This window comes from Poecilia latipinna, unplaced genomic scaffold (genome assembly GCF_001443285.1).
Source record: "Poecilia latipinna isolate Pla-1442-1.1 unplaced genomic scaffold, P_latipinna-1.0 Scaffold2549, whole genome shotgun sequence".
Taxonomy (NCBI): domain Eukaryota; kingdom Metazoa; phylum Chordata; class Actinopteri; order Cyprinodontiformes; family Poeciliidae; genus Poecilia; species Poecilia latipinna.
Window position 1 is genome coordinate 64,650 of NW_015115165.1, and position 19,049 is coordinate 83,698.

Consider the following 19,049-nt stretch of genomic DNA (forward strand, 5'->3'; position numbering starts at 1 on the left):
ATAAATAAATTGACCAAAAGGGCCCTTGGGGGCAAGGAGCAAAAGGGGCAGGTGCTCAAGCCCCCCTAGCCCCCCCCGTGATTGCTTCACAGTCCGCTGTGTGCATCAGAGTAGCAGCCACCTAGCATGCTAACCGTCAGCCACAGAGAGCAACAAGCATGCCCTCCGAGCGCTTATGGTCCTGTACTTTATTTCAATAAACATAATTTTGAAATACATGGGATTATAATAGCTACTGCAATGTGCTTAGAGCATAACAAAAACAAAGAACGACTCTCACTGAGGCTCGAGTCATACCGTTCATCGTAAAGAGGCTCCGTTCAAAAGAATCAGATCGTTCATGAATGTCACATCACTATAAGGCCGTCTTTGGTCACATCTAGGGCTCAACCTTTCAGAAATCCAAATAAGGGACGCCCCCCACGGCGTGTCGCCCGACTCTCATGGGGTGGGACGTCCGCTGCAGTGATGGATAATATTTCATGGCAATGTTTTTGTTTTTAAAAAGTGATCCAGAGAGCAACCGTTCATACATAGAGTACTCCAAAACTGTTCTCCAGTCAGAGCATATCTTAAACATGTTTAATTAAGCAAGTGTAAAATGTAAACGGCTCAAGTACTGAGCGACTGATCATAACACCTGATTTAATATTCAAAATGTGTCCTCAGACAGCCAAAAGTACAAGTTATGTGAAAATTCTAGTATTGTAAAGAATATTAATAAAATATTTATACATATAAGGAGATAGATTTGGAGGCTGGTTCTAGGACAAATTTACCACTAGGGGTAGTCGGTGCTTTTTCATGGGGACACTTAAAAAAATGAAACAAAAAAACAGAGCAATATTTCATCATTTGATATATGAAGTGAGCCAAAAAGCCACTTGTGTCTCCAGAGATCCAGGCTGCAGATCCCTGGCAGATGGAAAGTCTGATTCTACACAGCAGCTAAAGGTGCAGCACTATAATTTTTAATTCAATGTTAAAGTAAAATTGTGAAGGTTAAAAAATCCACCACTGAGCATTAACAAAAGACATTTATTTAGCATAATTTCTTCTGTACCCCGTTGGCCCCCATCTAGATCCGCCCCTGGGCTGCAGGTCTGTGTCTGACATTAATTATACAGTAAATGACCACTGAACACTGAATTCATAAAAGATGTCAACATTTCTTAATAAAACAAACAGAAAGCTCTAACAAACCTTTTAAAAGTAGGAAATATTTATGTATTCACTGTTAATCTCTCGGTATGATTTGTTCTCTAAATCACCATTTGTATTATGATACATTAAATAAGCAAATAATCAACTCCTAACAGTCGACTAAAAGCACAATAAGAAGCTGAATAATAAAATGTTCTCCCATATCAGCCTCCGGAGATGACTGAGGGATGAAGAGATGCTGATTTCTGGTTCTGTAGGTTCTGATGGGTCTGCAGTTCCTCTCCTGATCCATTCTGTCTATCATACAGCAGCACCGCGCCACGATGGACACTTTTTTTGATCTTGATTGCCTGTATTCATCCTCACTAACATTATTTACTCTGGGATTTGCGTCTTCCCTCTCACGTCTGTATCTTTACGAGGTTTTGGTTCTAAGGACGGTGGCGTATCGGGCTGAGGACGTTTTAAAAAGACGGGTTGATAGCAGCTCACTGCGGCTGCGTAGTGTCCGTCTCTAGGCAACAGCATCGGTCCGTAGCGTTCTGGGGTCCTTTTTACGTCCCGCCACAACAATTTAGCTGACCTTAATATTTCCTGTTTTAATTTGGTCATTGTTGTTACACTTAGTGTTGATGTAGATGAGGATCTACGTTTGAACTTGAGGCTGGTGGGATATTCACACTCGCCACTGTGTCGATCACGACAAACAGGAGATGGGATTTCTTCGCAGTCTGTCTTTACTGAGTTGTTACAGCAGTGGTACAGATGTGCAGCAGAAGGTAGGCTTGGAGTTGGAGATGTGGTCATAACAGAAATAAGCCCACATTAATTCACCTTACACATTTATCTAATACAAGTGGCAGCAGTGACACCTGCTGGCCACAAACTGACCACACGTTCATCAAATGCTATGACCGTTAGCTAGAGGTTCACCGACGTGAAGTAACTTAAAGGTCACAATAAACAGGCACATCAAACATGTACGGATACTAACAAGAGCACACGAAACAGCAATAAACCAAAATACTTGAATAACTACGTAACAGGTACTCACAGGTGAAAAGCTAACAATGTGCAGCATCCGGCCCGACGACCCCAACGTGATCACACAGCACAGCTGGAACCACTAAATAAAACTACCTTAACACATTTAACAAAACACAAGTCAGGAACGCACATCCACCCCAGCTGCACGCCTCCACTGAGATACGGGTTTCTGCAGCTGCTGAAAGTGCCATGGAGAAGTCACCACTGGGTGGCGCTCCTGCTCCTCCCAGGCCAAACCAAGCAACACCCGGACCAATCTGAATAACAAACATTGATGTCCACCCGAGCCTTTGTGACAGTGGACATGTGTGTGATAGGCGAGTCTATCGGACATTTATAGAAATACGGAACAAATCGTCCCGTATCGGTTCAATACGGGACGATTCCGTATTTTAACCCTAGACATCGTTCTTGGACATTTTGTTTTCTCATCGTAAATTCAACACTATCACTGTAGAGCTAGCTTTGCTAGCATCACACCTAGCTTACCTTTCTTCGCGCTTCCGTCTGGAAAGCGAATCGCTGCAGATTTACTTGTCGCTATGCTTTCTTTTGGATGTTTTACAGAAAAAGTCGTTATGATTTATGTAGCGGAATTACTGCCGATTGGACAGAGGAGCTGCATGCGAAGGAAAGGGCGCGGATGGCAGACAGCCGTAAGAAAAACACGCGATTAGCGTCGAGTCCGGATTTTAATCAGTACGTTTTGCATCCAATGAAAACAAGTATGTCAAGTAATTAATTGGACAATATTCTGGAATTTTAGTCATATTTCCATAGTCATGGTCTTGAAATAAAAACCCGTGATGAAACCATGATGGTTTCTGGTACCATCGTATGGTTTCTAGTGTGCATCATCACTGTTTCTTCTGGGTGTGATACTAAACAGGTCACATTGCAGATTCAATGAACTATTTGCTCATGCTCTGTTTTTTTTTTTTAACAAAACATGGGTGGAACCTGGAAAAGCCAGTAAGTCCATATGGTGACAGGAAGCACAGAAATAAAGAAAACAAACAATTGCCACTGTATTATGAACACCATTAACCAGTGGAGCAACTACACATTATTCAGGTGGATGCGAAAACATAAATCGCCCCCGAGGCGACGATACGTGAAGTGTAAAAATCGCTACATTTACCTCGTTATGTGCGAGAGGTGAATGAGCGTGAGGAGCGCTGAAGTGGATGGGAAAACATAATCGGTGCGTCGCCCCCTCCAGACGGGGTTTTGGCGCCCCCTCTGGTGCTGCGCCCCTATGCGTTGCATACCCACTTTTTGCGCCTCTGCCATTAACAAAACTAAGACTCATGTCTAAATCACAAGCTTTCAGAAACTATGAGCTAGCTACATAAAGAAGCTAACACCCATTACAGAAAGGAAAATGTCTGATTAATGCCTTCTAGACACAGACACTCCTTTCTAAAAATCTTCTAATTTCTCTGAGGTTTGAACAACTTTAACTTTAATCAACCAAAGTAAAGATAGACTCAGTGCTTCTGAATTCAACCTGACATTTGGATGCTCTTAAAGGACCGAGAAACTTGACTACAATACTTTATTCATTTATTTCGGTGGATATTTACTCTTCATTCTAATGACAATAAAGAACGTCCCAACAGGGGGCGCCAGCAGGATATTATCAGAGGTTACGCACAAAACCATCACCTGACCCACAGCCGCATCTCCAACACGCATCATGTGTCACACAAAACCAGCACAAGCCTGAGCCACACAAATACAGTGTTACAATGTGCATGGCCCACTGAAACAGCGGACCTTTTTTAATTTTTTTTTTTTATAAATTATTCTAAATACTGAAGACATAAAAGCAAAGCCTGCCTGTGTGATCCACGGTAGGAGGGAGGAGATTTTCAGGTTCAGGTGGCGTCTGAGAAGGTGAAGCAACAATGTTTGCTTCAATTCTACTCTTGGCGAACATTTCAAGTAGATTTAACTGTTTAACCCGCAGTCTTAGCGCCACGCTCAGGAAGACGCACTGAGATGTCACGGTCAAGAAGCATAAATTACTCCTTTAAAGAATGTTATGAACAACTATACATGTCCAAAGCAAAGGAAATATCTTAAACTGGCTCAAAGATCTAAATCTCCCAAAGATGAGTGATGCTACACAAGAGGCTCTCAACGCAGAGCTCACAGTGGAAGAGATCCTACATGTAATCAAATCATTTCCCAGTGCCAAAGCCCCAGGACCAGATGGTTTTGGAACTGAGCTCTATAAAAGATATGCCAGGAAAATTGGTCCTCTTCTCCATTCGCTCACTCTCTTGATTCAGGAAGAGAATCATACCATGTATGAAGCTAATATAACAGAGGTTTCATCACATCGTCCTACTTCATCATTGAATTCTGACATCAAAATATTCGCTAAAGTACTGGCAAATAGGCTACAAAGACATTTTTCTTCTATTGTTCACCCGGACCAAACGGGCTTTGTTCCCCCCCCAAAAAACTGATGACACTGATGACCATTTTACAATAGATTGATATCAGATATATTGATATCTGATAGTAACACCGGTGTTATGCCAGATTTACCAATGTTTTATTTTATAATCTTTTTTATCCGATTACTCGATTAATCGTAAGAATAACCGATAGATTACTCGACTACTAAAATATTTATTTACAACAGCCCTACAAGAAAGTAATATTAAAATTGTGGAAACGTGACAAAGTTCCTCAGTTTAAAATGTGGTTAGCTGAATTTACTGAGGTGCTTCATTTGGAGGCTCGCTGCCAGCCGGGCCTTTGGACAGGCAGTGAAACCACTTATTTAGATAAAATTAAAATGCCACTTTTAATTTTATTTTATATTTAGTTGTTGTATGTCATATTGGTAAAAGTATATTTTTCCTTATACAGTAATCTGTTATATAGATGCTTCATATGCTTGTGTATGATTTATGTATGTTGTATTTTGAAAACTTAATATATATATTTAAAAAAAAGATGTCACAGTCAGGCAGCCGGGTGACTAACGGAGCGAGATCACCGGTACTGAATGTGAAACCACAAAGTGTTGGTTCGCCAACAACCGGACTCACAGCTACAGAACCACTTACCGGGTCGCACAGTGACCAGACGCGAGTCTCATTCATTGTTTCATGATGAACCTGAAGGCAGCAGCAGCTCCTATGGCCAACTCTTCCTCTTCCTCTGTTTGCTCCTCCTCTTCATCACCTCTTGTTATTTCTACCTTCTGATCCGGTTCAAATTAAAAAGGCTAATAACGGTACTCATCACTGTTTGGCTGGAGGAGCCAGGCAGTTGGACCTTTACACGTCATTTACCCAGAATGCATTGCAGCATGAACAACATGGCGACGTTCCTGTGACAATATTTTATTAAAATTTATAAAAACTAGACAGCGCACAGTATTCTTACTGTATTGTTTTTTAATCTAAAATAAATATTTTCCAAATAAGGCCTATTTTTATAGCTAATAGTGGTTCCCTTTAAAATGCTGCAGGTGCTAGCAGTTTCCAGAAAAGGTCAATAAACTCTGCTTGGCCCCTCATGGGCAGTTAGGGCAAATGTATTTCATTTAACTGGCATAAAACGTAAAGGAATTATAATCCACTGTTCTCGTGTTTTTAAAAACCCTTTGTGTCGATAAAGAAGCTGTTGCTACTTTCTTTTTTTAAAGGTAATGAGGGGCAATGAGAGAGGGAAGACATGCGGTGAGTGTCGCCAGGCTGGGAATCGAACCTGCGGCCACCGCCACCAGGACTAAAGCCTCCTTATGTGGGCCGTGTTTGCCCCTGTGCCACCACAGCGCCCCCTGCTGTTCCTTTCTTAAAGACAGGAAGTGACTCCCACACATGGATGATGGGATGTACAGTAGATCCCACAATGTGATGGATTATTACTGCACAGAAAATATACGAGATTTTAATGGGAATATATAGAAGGCATGTGTGTCTGCTTATTGGTGACACAGAAAAAGGACAGAGTGAATAACTTTGCTGCAGAGATCTTCTATGCAGGAAAGTAAACAGGTGGGTTATTCGTCCTTCACCATTAAAAGTTATTTTTAGTCCCAATTATGAAAGTACTGGGATGTTGGACTGAAGGAGAGAAGCGAGGAGCTGCAGGGAGTCGACAGCCGGGCCAGTGAAGCGACTGCAGCCTGAAGTTTGTCAGGAAAGAAAAACTGATCTTACTGATCGGAGCAGAGGTCTGCTCGCTCCTCAGTGATCCTGCCATAATCGTAGCTTCACCTGAGGTTTTCTTTTCTCATGTCTGAGCCAAATGAAGGAGGAACTATTTGACCGGAGCAGCTGCCTGCCTGCTTTGTACACTTAGCCCCGCCCACTTCCTGTTCCTGTCCGTCCTGTTGTTCCTCCACGCCCCCTGGTGGTGAGTCCTGCTGACTCACCACCAGGGGGCGTGCCTGAGTGACATTCAGTACCACCATTCCACCCAAAGATGGCAGCACTGAGAGTTTTAGGTAAAATATTGCAGAACTTCACAAATTTACACAAAATCGTCAAAATTCACACAGCAACAAAGAACCCAGAATAATGTTTAGACAGTTTATCTGGAAAAACGTTGATTTGGGGTTAATTACCCCTCTGCCCCCCTTCCCACACACAGCTGGGCTTCTGGACACAGTACCTCTGAATGCAGCTGGATGGCGACGGACAGGAAGCGGCGCTGCAGACTGACGGACCGTCCTCTCTCTGATGGGAAAGATGGCGGCAGAACAACCTGAGCAGGAGACAAACATGTTTACTGAAAACTCCCACAATGCACCGTTTCCAGATCCGGTTCTGATCTCTGCCTGACTGCAGAACCAAGAACCTTCTGACAGCATGAAGCAGGCTTCATGTTCTGACCTCTGACCTCAACACACTCAGGAGTAATCAGCGATGCACCAGAACAACCGTCCTCACTAAGGTCAGAGGTCATGATTCAACAGCCAGAAACAGAAAAAGCCTCAGAGACAACAAAATGAAAGTTCAGGAGAGGCCTAGTCAAAGTCTGGGTTAAATCCCACTGAGATGCCTCAACAGGCTGAACCTGACATGAGCCTCAAAAATAAAACTTCAACATTATAATTTGACAAAAAACAAAAACAGGAGAACATTTTTCAGTTTCTGCTCCGTTTAAAACCATCTGCAGGTTTGGATGACGGGATGTCAGGAGAGGTCACCATGAGGTCACCATGAGGTCACTGAGAGGTCACCATGACATCACCATGAGGTCACCATGAGGTCACCATGAGGTCACTGAGAGGTCACCATGAGGTAACCGTGAGGTCACCATGAGGTCACCGAGAGGTCACCATTAGGTTACCATGACGTCACCATGAGGTCACCATGAGGTCACCATGAGGTCACTGAGAGGTCACCATGAGGTCACCATGAGGTCACCATGAGGTCACCATGAGGTCACTGAGAGGTCACCATGAGGTAACCGTGAGGTCACCATGAGGTCACCGTAAGGTCAACATGAGGTCACCATAAGGTCACCATGAGGTCACCATTAGGTCACCATGACGTCACCATGAGGTCACCGTAAGGTCACCATGAGGTCACCGTAAGGTCACCATGAGGTCACCGTCTTGGCGTTTACCCAGCTGCTCCTCGTCCTGCAGCTGCTTTCAGTTTGCTCTTCGTATCTTAAAGCAAACATCCTGACTCTTCCTCTCCAGACCATCATCATCATCACAATGCCCACTAGACAGACGGCAGCAATGTCTGTCAGACAGGGTCAAAGGTCATCTCCAGGTCCATCACCGTCCAGAACCAGCAGCAGATCTACAAACGGCTAAAATGGAGAGGAGTCAGTCTAGTCAAAGTCCAAGCCTCAGTGACCAAGATGTCTCCATGGAAACGTGACAGAAAACATGAAGCTGAAGTTAAAACGCACCGAGTTTAATTCCTCACCAGGATCAGCTGCTGGTTCTGGTTCTGAGGGACCGAACTTCCTGAGCGCCAAGCGGCCAGAATCGAACCCACAACTCTGGTTCTGGTTCTGGTAGCAGCAGCAGGTTGGTGGCCACCATGGATTTCTAAAGATTTTAATCATTCTGACCCGACGGCTCAGAGCCTGCAGACCTGGACCCACCTGAGCAGCAGGTTTGTTTTTCTGGGTTAAACCACAGCAGTTTTCCAAACTTCTTGTCTCATGGGATCAAAATCATCGACTCAAACAAACTGGAGCGCCAAAGAAAATGTTTCTCATCTCTCAACAATAAAACAAGCTCACAATACTTCAAGATTTTTCCAGATTCGTTGATGGGAAATGATGTGGAAAATATTGTAGATCCAAAACTTTTAAAAGGATTCTGAAAATTTGCCTTATTGTGCGAATTTTCTCTGTATCAGTTAGAAAAGATTAGAACAGACTTGAATCAATTCTCATGAACAAAATCAAATGGCTCCCAGACCGCACTTTGGACACCCCTGCCTTAAACAAACAGTGAGGTCAAAGGTCATCCTGGAGGAATGTTTGTATCTCAGGGCGAGGCGCCTCCGATCCTGGCTTTACTGCAGCGCTTCCCTCCACACAGAGTTCAAAGGTCAGGGAGGAACAGAAACAGACGTCTTACCTGAGCAGGTGAGTCTTCTGTCGGCAGAGCGTCGTTCTCCTGGCGAGGCTGAGCGACTCACCGCCGCTCCTTTATCTGCTTCTCTGGGAGCCGCCCCGTTAGCAGACAGCATCAGGATGCCACGAATTCCTGACGACTCCTCAGACAGAGGGGGCGGGGCTTCCTCCTTCAGGGGCGGGGCTTCATTAGGCCAAACCTGTCAGCAGAAACAACATCTGGATCTGCAGGAGCAGGAGAGGAAGAGGAGTCACTGCTCATCATCCTGATGGTTCCTCCCAGGCTTGGGGGGGGTTGTTATGGGCGGAGGGGTATCGGGGGGGAGGGGGGTATCGGGGGGGAGGGGGGTATCGGGGGGCGTCTCTGCAGAAACTGATCCAGACGCTGATCTTATGTGAGTGTCTGGAGGAACCGGATTCCCTGCAGGTTCTGACCTGGTTCCTGATCCACTCAGTGTATGTAAACTTCTAGTTTCAGCGCAGATGAAAAGTTTACATACACTGTATGGAAACACGCTGCTTCCTGTCTGACAGGAAACCAGGCCGAGCATTTCCTGTTTGGGTCCCTCATTGTTTCTGTTTGCTGTTAATAACGAGGGAAACCTGACAAAAGTGTTGCCATGGTTACCATCTTTTCTTTGTGTCAAAAACATCCCATTAATGAACAAAATTAAAACATTTTTAGTTTTGAGTTTGAAAACTAAAAAGGTTTTAGTTTCTAAACGTCTTAAAAACTAAAAAGTTTTTCACAAAAAATTTCAGCTCAACAAACTAAACATGAAACATTTTAGTCTCATATTTGGTAGGAAAGAAACAAATAAATCATCCAAAACTTTCATATTGACAGAAAGTGAAACTTTATTCATTTATTTTGGACTCTGTTTTACAGTGTAAGTGTTTACATGAAATGAAAGGGAAAGCAGAAAGTTTGGTTATTTAAAAGATGAATAATTTTTGTTGTTTCTGATATTTTGGTTAAAAAATTTGAATTTGTGAATCATCACTTCTTTCCCAATTGACCCACAAAGGCATCAACCAGTTTACATCATTCAGGGGCCACAAATGGCCCCCAGGCTACACTTTGAACCCCCTGCATTAATCATTACAGATTGGATTTTCTGATCTGCTAATTTCTTTTCTATGTTTCATGTTTCCAGATGTTTTTCTGACCCAAACTATGCATCTGTTCACATGTTCAGAGGCTAAAACAACAACAGAGAGAAAACATGGTGGAAGGCGAAACTCTTCCTGTATTCTCCTCATTCTTTATTTAAACATCGATGCCAAATCAAACAAGCTGAATGTTTAGAGAGGAGCTGAAAAGACACGCCTGGAGCATGTTAGCGCAGCATGCTAGCACCTCATGCTAATACTGCATGTTAACACTGCATGTTAGCGCAGCATGCTAGCACTGCATGTTAATGCTGCATGCTAATGCTGCATCCTAATGCTGCATGCTAGCATAGCATGCTAATGCTGCATTGTAAGGCAGCATGCTAGCGTAGCATGCTAATGCTGCATGCTAAGGCTGCATGCTAGCGCAGCATGGGAGTGCTGCGACGCGGTGAGATGCTCTGCAGACAGAACGGTGGCAGCGCTGCCAAGAGTCCAGACGTATCAGAGTTCATGCTGCTTCTTCCATGTTGCTGCAAAAACATCAGGAAACTTTGATCAAACTTTCATTGTTGATTTCTTATTCATATTTAAAAATGCAGAGATTAAAAAAATGTTTTTCATGGAGTAACTGAGTTTTTTCATCTTTTTGTTTATTTTGATACTTTGTTGGTTTGTTTGACGTCATACTTAACTTCATGAAACATGATCTGATCTTGTTGGACGTTTTTCCTTCTAGATGACTTTCTAATGTCCATCTTTAGTCAACTATGAGGTGTGAGTGTCTGCTGTTAGTCCTGTTCTTTCCACGTGTGTGCTCTGATATTATGGGATGGATTTTCCTGCTCTGCAGCTTGCAGGTTGTGTAAACATCACTTTTGTTCTGAGGTTAGAACTAATGACTTGAACTCTGACGTCCGCCTGAGACACGACTTTCACTGGGAATCCAGAATCGCCAATAAAATCATTTTCATGTCAATAAACGTCCAACATTCAGGGCTGATGATTTTCTCACACTGACAGAGAAAGGTGGGTTGAACCGCTGCAGCGATGAGTTCACCTGTTTTTATCTGATCATCTGATATCAGAGTCAGAAAACCATCGGCATGTCAAAACAGGTGTGGCTTTTCATCAGAAAAGCCACACCTTTTCCTCATGCATCAGTGAGAAAAACACATGTTGGAAAACGCCTCGGCATGATTACAGATTAGAGTTTTGATGAAGATCTCCATCAAAATGTTTCAAACACCTGCTGAGATCCAGAAACGTCACTGGAAGTCTGGGGATTCAGAAACAACCAAGTTGGATTCAGGTGAAGTTTGATGAAAATGTTTCGTCCAAATTTCAACACATCTGTTCTGGTAACATGACTAAGTTATGTGGCAGCTCCGTCACGGCGTGTTGCAGCTTCAGCAAACTTTCCTTTTGACTTTTATTGGTCTGGTTTTAACAGGTGAGCTCAGGTTTTTCAGAAGCTGATCATACAGAGCGGCGTGCTGAAGGGGCGCAGCTAACAAGACATTAGCACCGTTCCTGTCTGATGAGGTGAGCCGCTCTCTGATTGGCTGATGGAATATGAGGCATTGTTGGGACCTGCTTGTTGGGGGTGGGGGGTCTTACAGGCAATAAAACTGTCAGTGTCTGTCAGCGAGTGAACAACGACACGTCCCTCCTTTAATGATCAGAGGAGCTGAAACTGGGTTGGATCCGCCTGCAGCAAGATGTTTGACAACAGAACATGAGGTGAAGCTTCTGGGCTCAGTCACTGCAAAGGTCACACGTCAAAATTAATGTTTTACTGATTTTCTAGTTCGGATGGAGGATAAGCTTTACCTCTTGTAACTTACAGGTTTGCAGGTGAACAGGTGAGAAGGTCCTACGGTCACGATTTTGCTCCGAGCTCGCAGTCAGTCAGTACTGACCCGACAGAGCGCATCGCCCACTAATACACCCAAACACAAGTCCCTGACTGCAGAACCGCGGCTCATTGGGCTCAGAGTGTAATGAAAAGTGAAATCAGCCAGAACCCAAAACGCAGCCAACACCAGAGTTGATTCACCAAATGTCTTTATTACAAAAATAAAGGTGAGAAGGGGCTAAGCAGGGAGTGGTGACGCTGGTGGGTCAGGAAGGGGGAAGTCCACTGGGGTCTGGGATCCAGCCAGGGGTAAGGCGGATGGGCAAAGGGAGGACTAGAGGGCTCAGGGGACAAACAGATGACAGGGACAAATTCCACCAACCAGAGGCTGTCAGGGGACAATCCAGGGTCATTCACAGGAGGGCCACAGGCAATGAGGATCCAGACATCAGAAAAACTTGAAGCAAGGTCAGAGTCAGGCAGGGTTCATCAGCAGTAGGTCAGAAATCCTCTAGCAGCCGAAGGACAAGGCAAAATCTGTGGTCAAAAACAGGCAGGATCAGAAAACCAGAAAACTTTGAAACATGAGACAAGGCTTGAAAGCTGTGACTGGAGCAACAGGAGCAGCTGCTTAAAGAGGGCGCAGCACAGAACAGGTGAGGGTAATGAGCAATCAGCACAGTCAAGGTGGAGCTGAGATCATGACAGAGGCAGCAGCCCACCGACCCAAGACCACCCACCATCCCCACTAGAATCAGGGTTGGTTTTTTCCCCCCCCCCCCTGCAAGACGAGGAGGGGGGATGGAGGAAGACCTGTCGCATTTTAAACTGCATGTTGCAACAGACCCAGTCAGTTTATTCAGTGAGACCAAGAATGCTGATTATGCAACAACATGGAGAGATGAGCAACAAAATCAGTCTGAAGGAACCAGAAGGAACCAGAAGGAACCAGGAGGAACCAGAAGGAACCAGAAGGAACCAGGAGGAACCAGAAGGAACCAGAAGGAACCAGAAGGAACCAGGAGGAACCAGGAGGAACCAGGAGGAACCAGAAGGAACCAGGAGGAACCAGAAGGAACCAGGGGGAACCAGGTTCCTCCTGGTTCCTCCTGGTTGCTGTCAGGTTCTATCCGTTTACATCATTTCATTTTTAGAAAACAGCTCTTTGTCAGATCTTAAAATGTGTTTGAAGATCCTAAGAACAAAATGTGATCTCTTTCCCTGGCAGGCGTCTCTTCCTGGAGGAGGATGTTTTCCCACAGTCCGGCTCATTGCTCTGCTCTTCCTGAAGCCGAGGGTCCCAGTCAGGAATGTTTTTAGTTAACATTCCTGCACCGCGCCCCGATCGGCTGTTCCCTGGAAGCATTGAAGTTGAAAGGTTTGAACTAGGCCATGCCCTGCAGCAGCACCCTCTCCTCCACATCTCTGCTACTAGAAGAAATGCAAACTGCTGCTGTCTCATCAAGGCGTGATGAAACAGGAAGCTGTCACCACACAGCACCGCAGGGAACAGCAGATTCCTGGACCAGACGTCTGTCAGCAGGTCTCTAACTGCTGCATGCTGGACCTGAACGGGTCCGTCGAGTCAGAACCCAACATGGGTTCCAGCAGTTACTTCTGCTGCTAGAAAACTCTCCAGCCACCAAACGCTACGATAATCCAGAGGTTTACTTGGAGCAACATGTCCTGAAGCAACGTGGCTTGTTTTGCATTCCTGCTGTGCGTTGGGCCGGTTTCCCCTCGCTGCTGTTATATCAGACACACCCTCTGCACACAAAGGTTCTGGCAGCGGTTTCGCTGGCAGAGACTCACTGACAGGGATCTGGTGATAAAACGGTTACGCAACTCAGGCTGCAGTCTGGTGCTTCTGATGTGCAACTCTGTTGCTGCTCTGCACAGACAAAGACACATGTCTAAGAGATAAAACAGGCTGAGGGCGCGGCGCGGCGCGGCCTTCAGCCAAACCGTCACAGGTTCAATTCTCAGTCGTTTATTTTTTTAAGGTTTTTTTTGTCTCTCATCTGAGAGTCAACAGGAAAGCAGGTTGAGAGGCGAGACACGAGCTGTTGCTGCAAGCAGAACCATAAAGCATCGCTGGGCAGACCGACGGGTCAAAGGTCATCCTTCAGCAAAACCACAGAGACTGACTTAACAGAACCGCACCTGATAGAGCAGAACCGGGTCAGCAACAGCTGTAAGGCACGGCGGTGGAGGGGAACAAAGCCTGCAGGTACGCTACTGCTACCGGTGGCTCCATGAGCAGAACCATGACCCAAACCCAACAGAGCTACGACCCGGTTCGGGTCCAGTTCAGGTCTGGAGCGGCTTAGTGGTTCTTGAACCCTGAGGCAGTTCCTGCCGCAGCGTGAAGCAGCTGCTGAACATTTCCTCACCTGGAACCCTCTGATTGGATCTCAGCAGCATTCAGTTGTTACCGACCCAACCCGGTCCGGGTGGAAATCTAACAGTATCTTCTGCTGAATCTGTACTGTTAGTGTGACCGGTGGATTTCTGCTTCGTGTGTTTTGTGTGGCGATCAGACAAACCACAAGACATCAAGTCTGGGTTTGGAGGCTTCTCCGTTTATTTACTCTGTCAGTCAGGAGATATTAGCATTAGCACCTAGCATGTGCTCCAGTTCTCCAACCCGATCTATACAAAATAATAGTTAGCATGCATCAAATGATATAAAGGTGTAATAGCAACTCAAATAAAAATATCCAAACACTTATTAATACAGAAGGAAAAATAAACATTTGAACTATATAAATGAAAGGATTACAATAGATTATGAAACTTGCCTCTCCCCAGTGGAACGAATAACAAAAGGGAAGAGGAAATTAATAACTTAATATTTATAATAGTCCTGGAGGACCCTGAACAAAAGAAGAAGAAAATAAGGCAGAGTTGGAGGACCAAACCCCTTATAGTAGACACAGAGGACACAACAGCAGTCAAGTAGAAGCAGACAAATACATGAAAGAACACATTTTGTGGAAATATACAACTATTAATATAGACCCAGTTACATTAGATTTCAGCCTAATAATTATAATGTTCTCTGGACGCAGAACCAGGAAGCTTCTGTCCCATTACATAATCTAAAAGAAGCAGCTGATTCTCTGGAAGCGGCTCTGATCCGCCGCAGCTTTCCTCGAAACCAAAGACTGTGACTGCAGCACAATGACCGATGTTAAACCTGCAGCACACAGATCCGGGTTTGAATCCACGCCTGGACTCTTTCTGCATGCAGGAGTTTCTCTGGGGCTTCCTCTCTCTCTACAAACACAAAACATTCATCTACATGTCCCCAGATATGGAACTGTGTCCCTCTGTCATTTGGTAATGGACTGGAGACGTCCAGAGACGGTCCTCAACCAGGAGGCGATCCTCAAACTGGAGACGGTCCCACACCTGGAGACGGTCCCACACCTGGAGACGGTCCCACACCTGGGGTCAGTCCCACACCTGGAGTCGGTCCTCAACCAGGAGTCGGTCCCACACCTGGGGTCAGTCCCACACCTGGAGTCGGTCCCACACCTGGAGTCGGTCCCACTCCTGGAGACGGTCCTCAACCAGGAGTCGGTCCACGTTGAAGGAGGATGGGTGACTGACACGCAATGACACCCAGAATGTATGATGATGTTTTAGGACTCAATCCTTCTCCTGATCTTTTCTGGGTCAGAACCAGGACCTTTGATGTGACAGAAAGTTCACCCAAGTCTTAAAAAAGGGGAACATTTTATAACAATAATTGGCTCAAAAATGGTGGCCATCTTGAAAAATGTCCAATGGCTGATGGGAAATATGAAAAACATTCGAGCTGAGGGGTTAGCATGCTAATGTTTATGTTTTTACAGTAATCTGCTGCTACAAAAGGTTTCCCAGTTTACAGCAGCGGTTCTGTCATGTCAAAGGTCACTGGAGGAGCAGATCTCTGCGGGTCACACCCTGGTGACAAATACCAGAACTGAGCACAAAGCAGAGCTGAGTCAGTGCCATGAACTGCGACCCTAAACAGGTCAAAGGTCATGATGACACTGAACCAGCATGGCTGCTTGGAAGGGCTGAAGGAGAAAGCATCTTCTCTCTAGAAACAAGATGGCCACTGGACCGAGGTTAGACACATCAGCTAGAACAGCTGTTACCTGCTGGGAAGCACGGCAGGGGAGGGATGATGCTGTGGGCTGCAGCCACATGGCCTGGTGGTGCAGAACCATTAAAGTTTGAAAATTTTGAGCTGAACTTCCTCAGCATCATTCTGCAACAGGAAAACGACCAGACCCCAGATCAGAACCGGATCATCCTCTGGAAGGCGCTGTGAACCCGGGCGCCCCATTGGTTCCGGTCCAAACTCAGCCTCTCTCTCTGCAGCTGCAACCGACATGCTGCTGCTATGAAAACATTTTATTATTTAATGTCACAAATTTTCATCCACAGGAAGTCAGGTTTACATTTTAATGTTTATTACGTAAAAACACAGAAATAGATGCTAGATGTTCTCTGATGGACTGGGCCAGAACCAGAGGTTCTGCAGGACCTCTGGGTCCAGTTGGGAAGTGCAGACTGAATGAAACACGGTGCTACTGCACCCCCTGCTGGACGGACCTATGAAACACCTAACCTTAACCCTACCCATCAAATCATTAAAACGAAAAAACTACAGATTCCTGTTTCCTCCTCACAGGATCTAAATGAGGTTCTGAACCACTGATCAGAACCATCCAGAACCAGAACGTGGTTCTGGGTCACTCTATGCAGTAACATGAATGCCAGCAGGAATAACACCAGCTCTGGCCCAGATTCGGTTCTGAGAGCCAGAAACCAAACGGAGCGGATTGTGGTCATGAGCTGCAGCAGGGTTCATGGAGCCACAGCTCTGCACTTTATTTCAGGTAACAAACTTTCAGTTAAACCCCCTCTGAACCAAACAGCGACAACAAGAAGCTTTGAACTGGAACTGGAACAGGAAGTGATGGACAGAAGCCGCTGATCCTTCAGGCTCTGCTGTTGGACCCGCAGCCTGCAGGGGGCGCTTCAGGAGCAGGGTGGAGCGGGAGGAAGACCAGCCTGCAGTCCTGAAAAGAAGAGGAGACAGGAAGCAGCAGGTGAGCTGAGCCCGACAGCTGAGCAGAGCGAGCAGAGCGCTGCAGCCTGACCTCTGCTGGCGGGGCGGGGTATGACAGGAAGTGCGGGATCATCAGCGGCCTGCAGAGGTCATCATACAGGCCGGGGGGGAGCGCAGGTAGGAACGGCAGGTGGAGCAGGAGGTCAGGGGGCGGAGCCAAGGAGGAGCGGGACAGGGGGGAGAGGAGCTGAGGAAGAGGAGGAGGAGGAAGAGCTGGCAGGAGGAGGAAATGATCCTCATGTTAGGACTTTTATTAATTCTTATTAAAAATAAAATATGGAAACAATATTTATTTCATTATTTAATCCACTGATAATTTCGGTTGTCAGAAATTTCTGTAAAGCGCTAGTTAATAATTCTGTTGGCAAATATTGAAAACAAATTCAATTAATAAACATTCTCTCGTGTTTTATCCCAAAAAAATCACCAAAATGATGAATTATTATCCAGCAGAATTTAAGTTGAACTGAAAGCCGTTTGATCGTCACTTCAGCTGAAAAATATCAACTCCTAAATATTTTAATCTTCCTGCATTTAGCAGAAATTCATATTTTAATTAATTTTATGCTCATATTTTTCATGACTCACTAAACTGATTCTACTTTATATTTAATATTTAGCTAATAAATGGAGTGACTTTTATTCCCAGTGGTTTCTCTTTTATTGAAACATACAGTCAGGTTTTTAGACTAAAATTAAATGTTTGTTTTTTAGCTCAAATGTGCAGAAAAAACCGGGAGATTGTTTAAAAAAGTTTTTAACTGAATATCGTGTTGGAAGTTCTTACAGGTCGGAACATCTCTGCCGTCCGGTCCGGAACCGGGTTCTCCTCGCGGGTCCGGCCGCTGGTTCCGGACATCTGGACCCAAACCGTCCGGGTCCCGGGTCCCGGCGGCAGCAGCGGGGTCTCCCGCCGCCCTGCATCCGGCCCGCGGCTTCGGGTTCCGGGGCCGATCTCGGCTTCTGCTCAGGTTCCGCTGGAGCGCATTGACCTGGGTCCGCCGGGTGATCAGGCCGCACTTCCAGCACTCACAGCCGGAGAACGGGCAGCACCTGCTGTGGCCCTTCTTCCGGATGATGAAGCCGTGGTGCCGGCACCGGGAGCATTTGGGCTGCCGCGGTTCGGACATGGCGGGAATCATCCAGCCTGCTCGGGTTTAGTTTTAAATCACCATCGAGTCTCTCGGTGAGAAAGTATCAATGTCCCACCGAGCCGACCAATCAGAGGCCGCCCTTGTCACCATGGTACCAGCTGCGGGGATTCCAACCCAGTCCAGGTGTGGCGCCGGGGCCAGAGGCCCCACGTGGGTCCCGGCGACTGATTGGCTGGAATTCCGACGTGACCCTCATGGCTCCATCAAAACAGCAATAATATATAAAAATGGTTTCAACCAAAAATGGCAAACATATGGCTATTTTATTACATTTACTAATACAAAGATTTCATTGATAATAAAACATTAGCCTTTCTCACGCTAGCATTAAATAAAGTAAATAAAAATATTAAAAGTATCTCAACGTGTTGCTGGTCATCAAAACAGATAAACCTCCACTCAAACTTTGCTGGGCTCTAATTGTTTAATTAGATTTAGTCACAATAAACATTCATCTTTAACGATTTCTATTCTGTTCAGCAATATATTTTATTTCTATGCATTTATGCAACACATGGGCTCAGTGAAAACTCCACAGCTGGAAGTCAAAAATCTGATTTTATGGAAAATATAAAACTGAATCCACATTTCAGCAAAAGCCTCAGATTGAGAAGGTTGCAGGCATCATCTTCTGTTATGGCCAAACTAAAGTATAATCCAAAAAATACTGAACATCATCACTTCTGATCTCCAAAAATAAAATGCTTTAAAATCTGATCAAAGTTTTACTTTGATAAGAAGATTTAGTTTGGTTTGGTAAAACCTCAGACTGATTCTGTGCTGTAAAGTTAAAGGTTTCGGATGAAATCATCTGCTGGACGTTCAGCCCCACAACCTGGCAGCGGTTCGGAAAACATGGCAGCTTTAAGCGGTTCATCCGTTCATCTCCGTTTCTCTGCAGCGACCGATGACAGGGTGAGTCATTTATATACAGGTGCTGGTCATAAAATTAGAATATTGTGATAAAGTTCATTATTTTCCATAATGTCATGATAAAAATTAAATTGTC

The 19,049-nt window shown here is 45.2% G+C and overlaps 3 protein-coding genes across 7 annotated transcripts in view; 1 reads left to right on the forward strand and 2 right to left on the reverse strand.

The window, feature by feature from the left end:
* Positions 1-5,612, forward strand: part of fbxl6 (F-box and leucine-rich repeat protein 6) — a 32,997-nt gene extending 27,385 nt beyond the window's left edge. Inside the window, exon 11 of the mRNA XM_015020213.1 lies at positions 5,204-5,612. The gene's annotated coding sequence lies outside the window, so the exon portion shown is untranslated. The remainder of the gene's footprint in view (positions 1-5,203) is intronic.
* The window catches only part of eppk1 (epiplakin 1), a 22,765-nt gene extending 13,866 nt beyond the window's left edge, over positions 1-8,899 (reverse strand). For 3 of the 5 annotated variants that reach the window (XM_015020207.1, XM_015020208.1, XM_015020209.1), the window contains exons 1-2: positions 8,792-8,899; positions 6,853-6,945 (exon numbers count right to left, since the gene is read on the reverse strand). The gene's annotated coding sequence lies outside the window, so the exon portion shown is untranslated. The remainder of the gene's footprint in view (positions 1-6,852; positions 6,946-8,791) is intronic. The other 2 variants (XM_015020205.1, XM_015020206.1) reach the window with 1 other exon arrangement.
* Positions 8,900-16,202: 7,303 nt separating this feature from the next.
* LOC106938277 (doublesex- and mab-3-related transcription factor C2-like) lies at positions 16,203-19,019 on the reverse strand. The gene is made up of 3 exons (XM_015020204.1): positions 17,674-19,019; positions 16,918-17,099; positions 16,203-16,836 (listed from the first exon to the last, which is right to left on the reverse strand). Exons 1-3 carry the CDS (start codon positions 18,026-18,028, stop codon positions 16,756-16,758), a joined length of 618 nt encoding a protein of 205 aa, XP_014875690.1. The 5' UTR covers positions 18,029-19,019; the 3' UTR covers positions 16,203-16,755.
* Between the last annotated feature and the right edge of the window lie 30 nt (positions 19,020-19,049).

Excerpts from the sequence above, each read along its gene's own strand:
- LOC106938277 (XM_015020204.1), bottom strand. The coding sequence starts at position 18,028 with ATGATTCCCGCCATGTCCGAACCGCGGCAGCCCAAATGCTCCCGGTGC. Across the intron at positions 17,100-17,673 it reads CGGCAGAGATGTTCCGACCT|CTCTTCCTCCTCCTCCTCTT; the intron begins GTAAGAACTTCC and ends TCCTCCTGCCAG. Across the intron at positions 16,837-16,917 it reads ACCCCGCCCCGCCAGCAGAG|GACTGCAGGCTGGTCTTCCT; the intron begins GTCAGGCTGCAG and ends TCTTCTTTTCAG.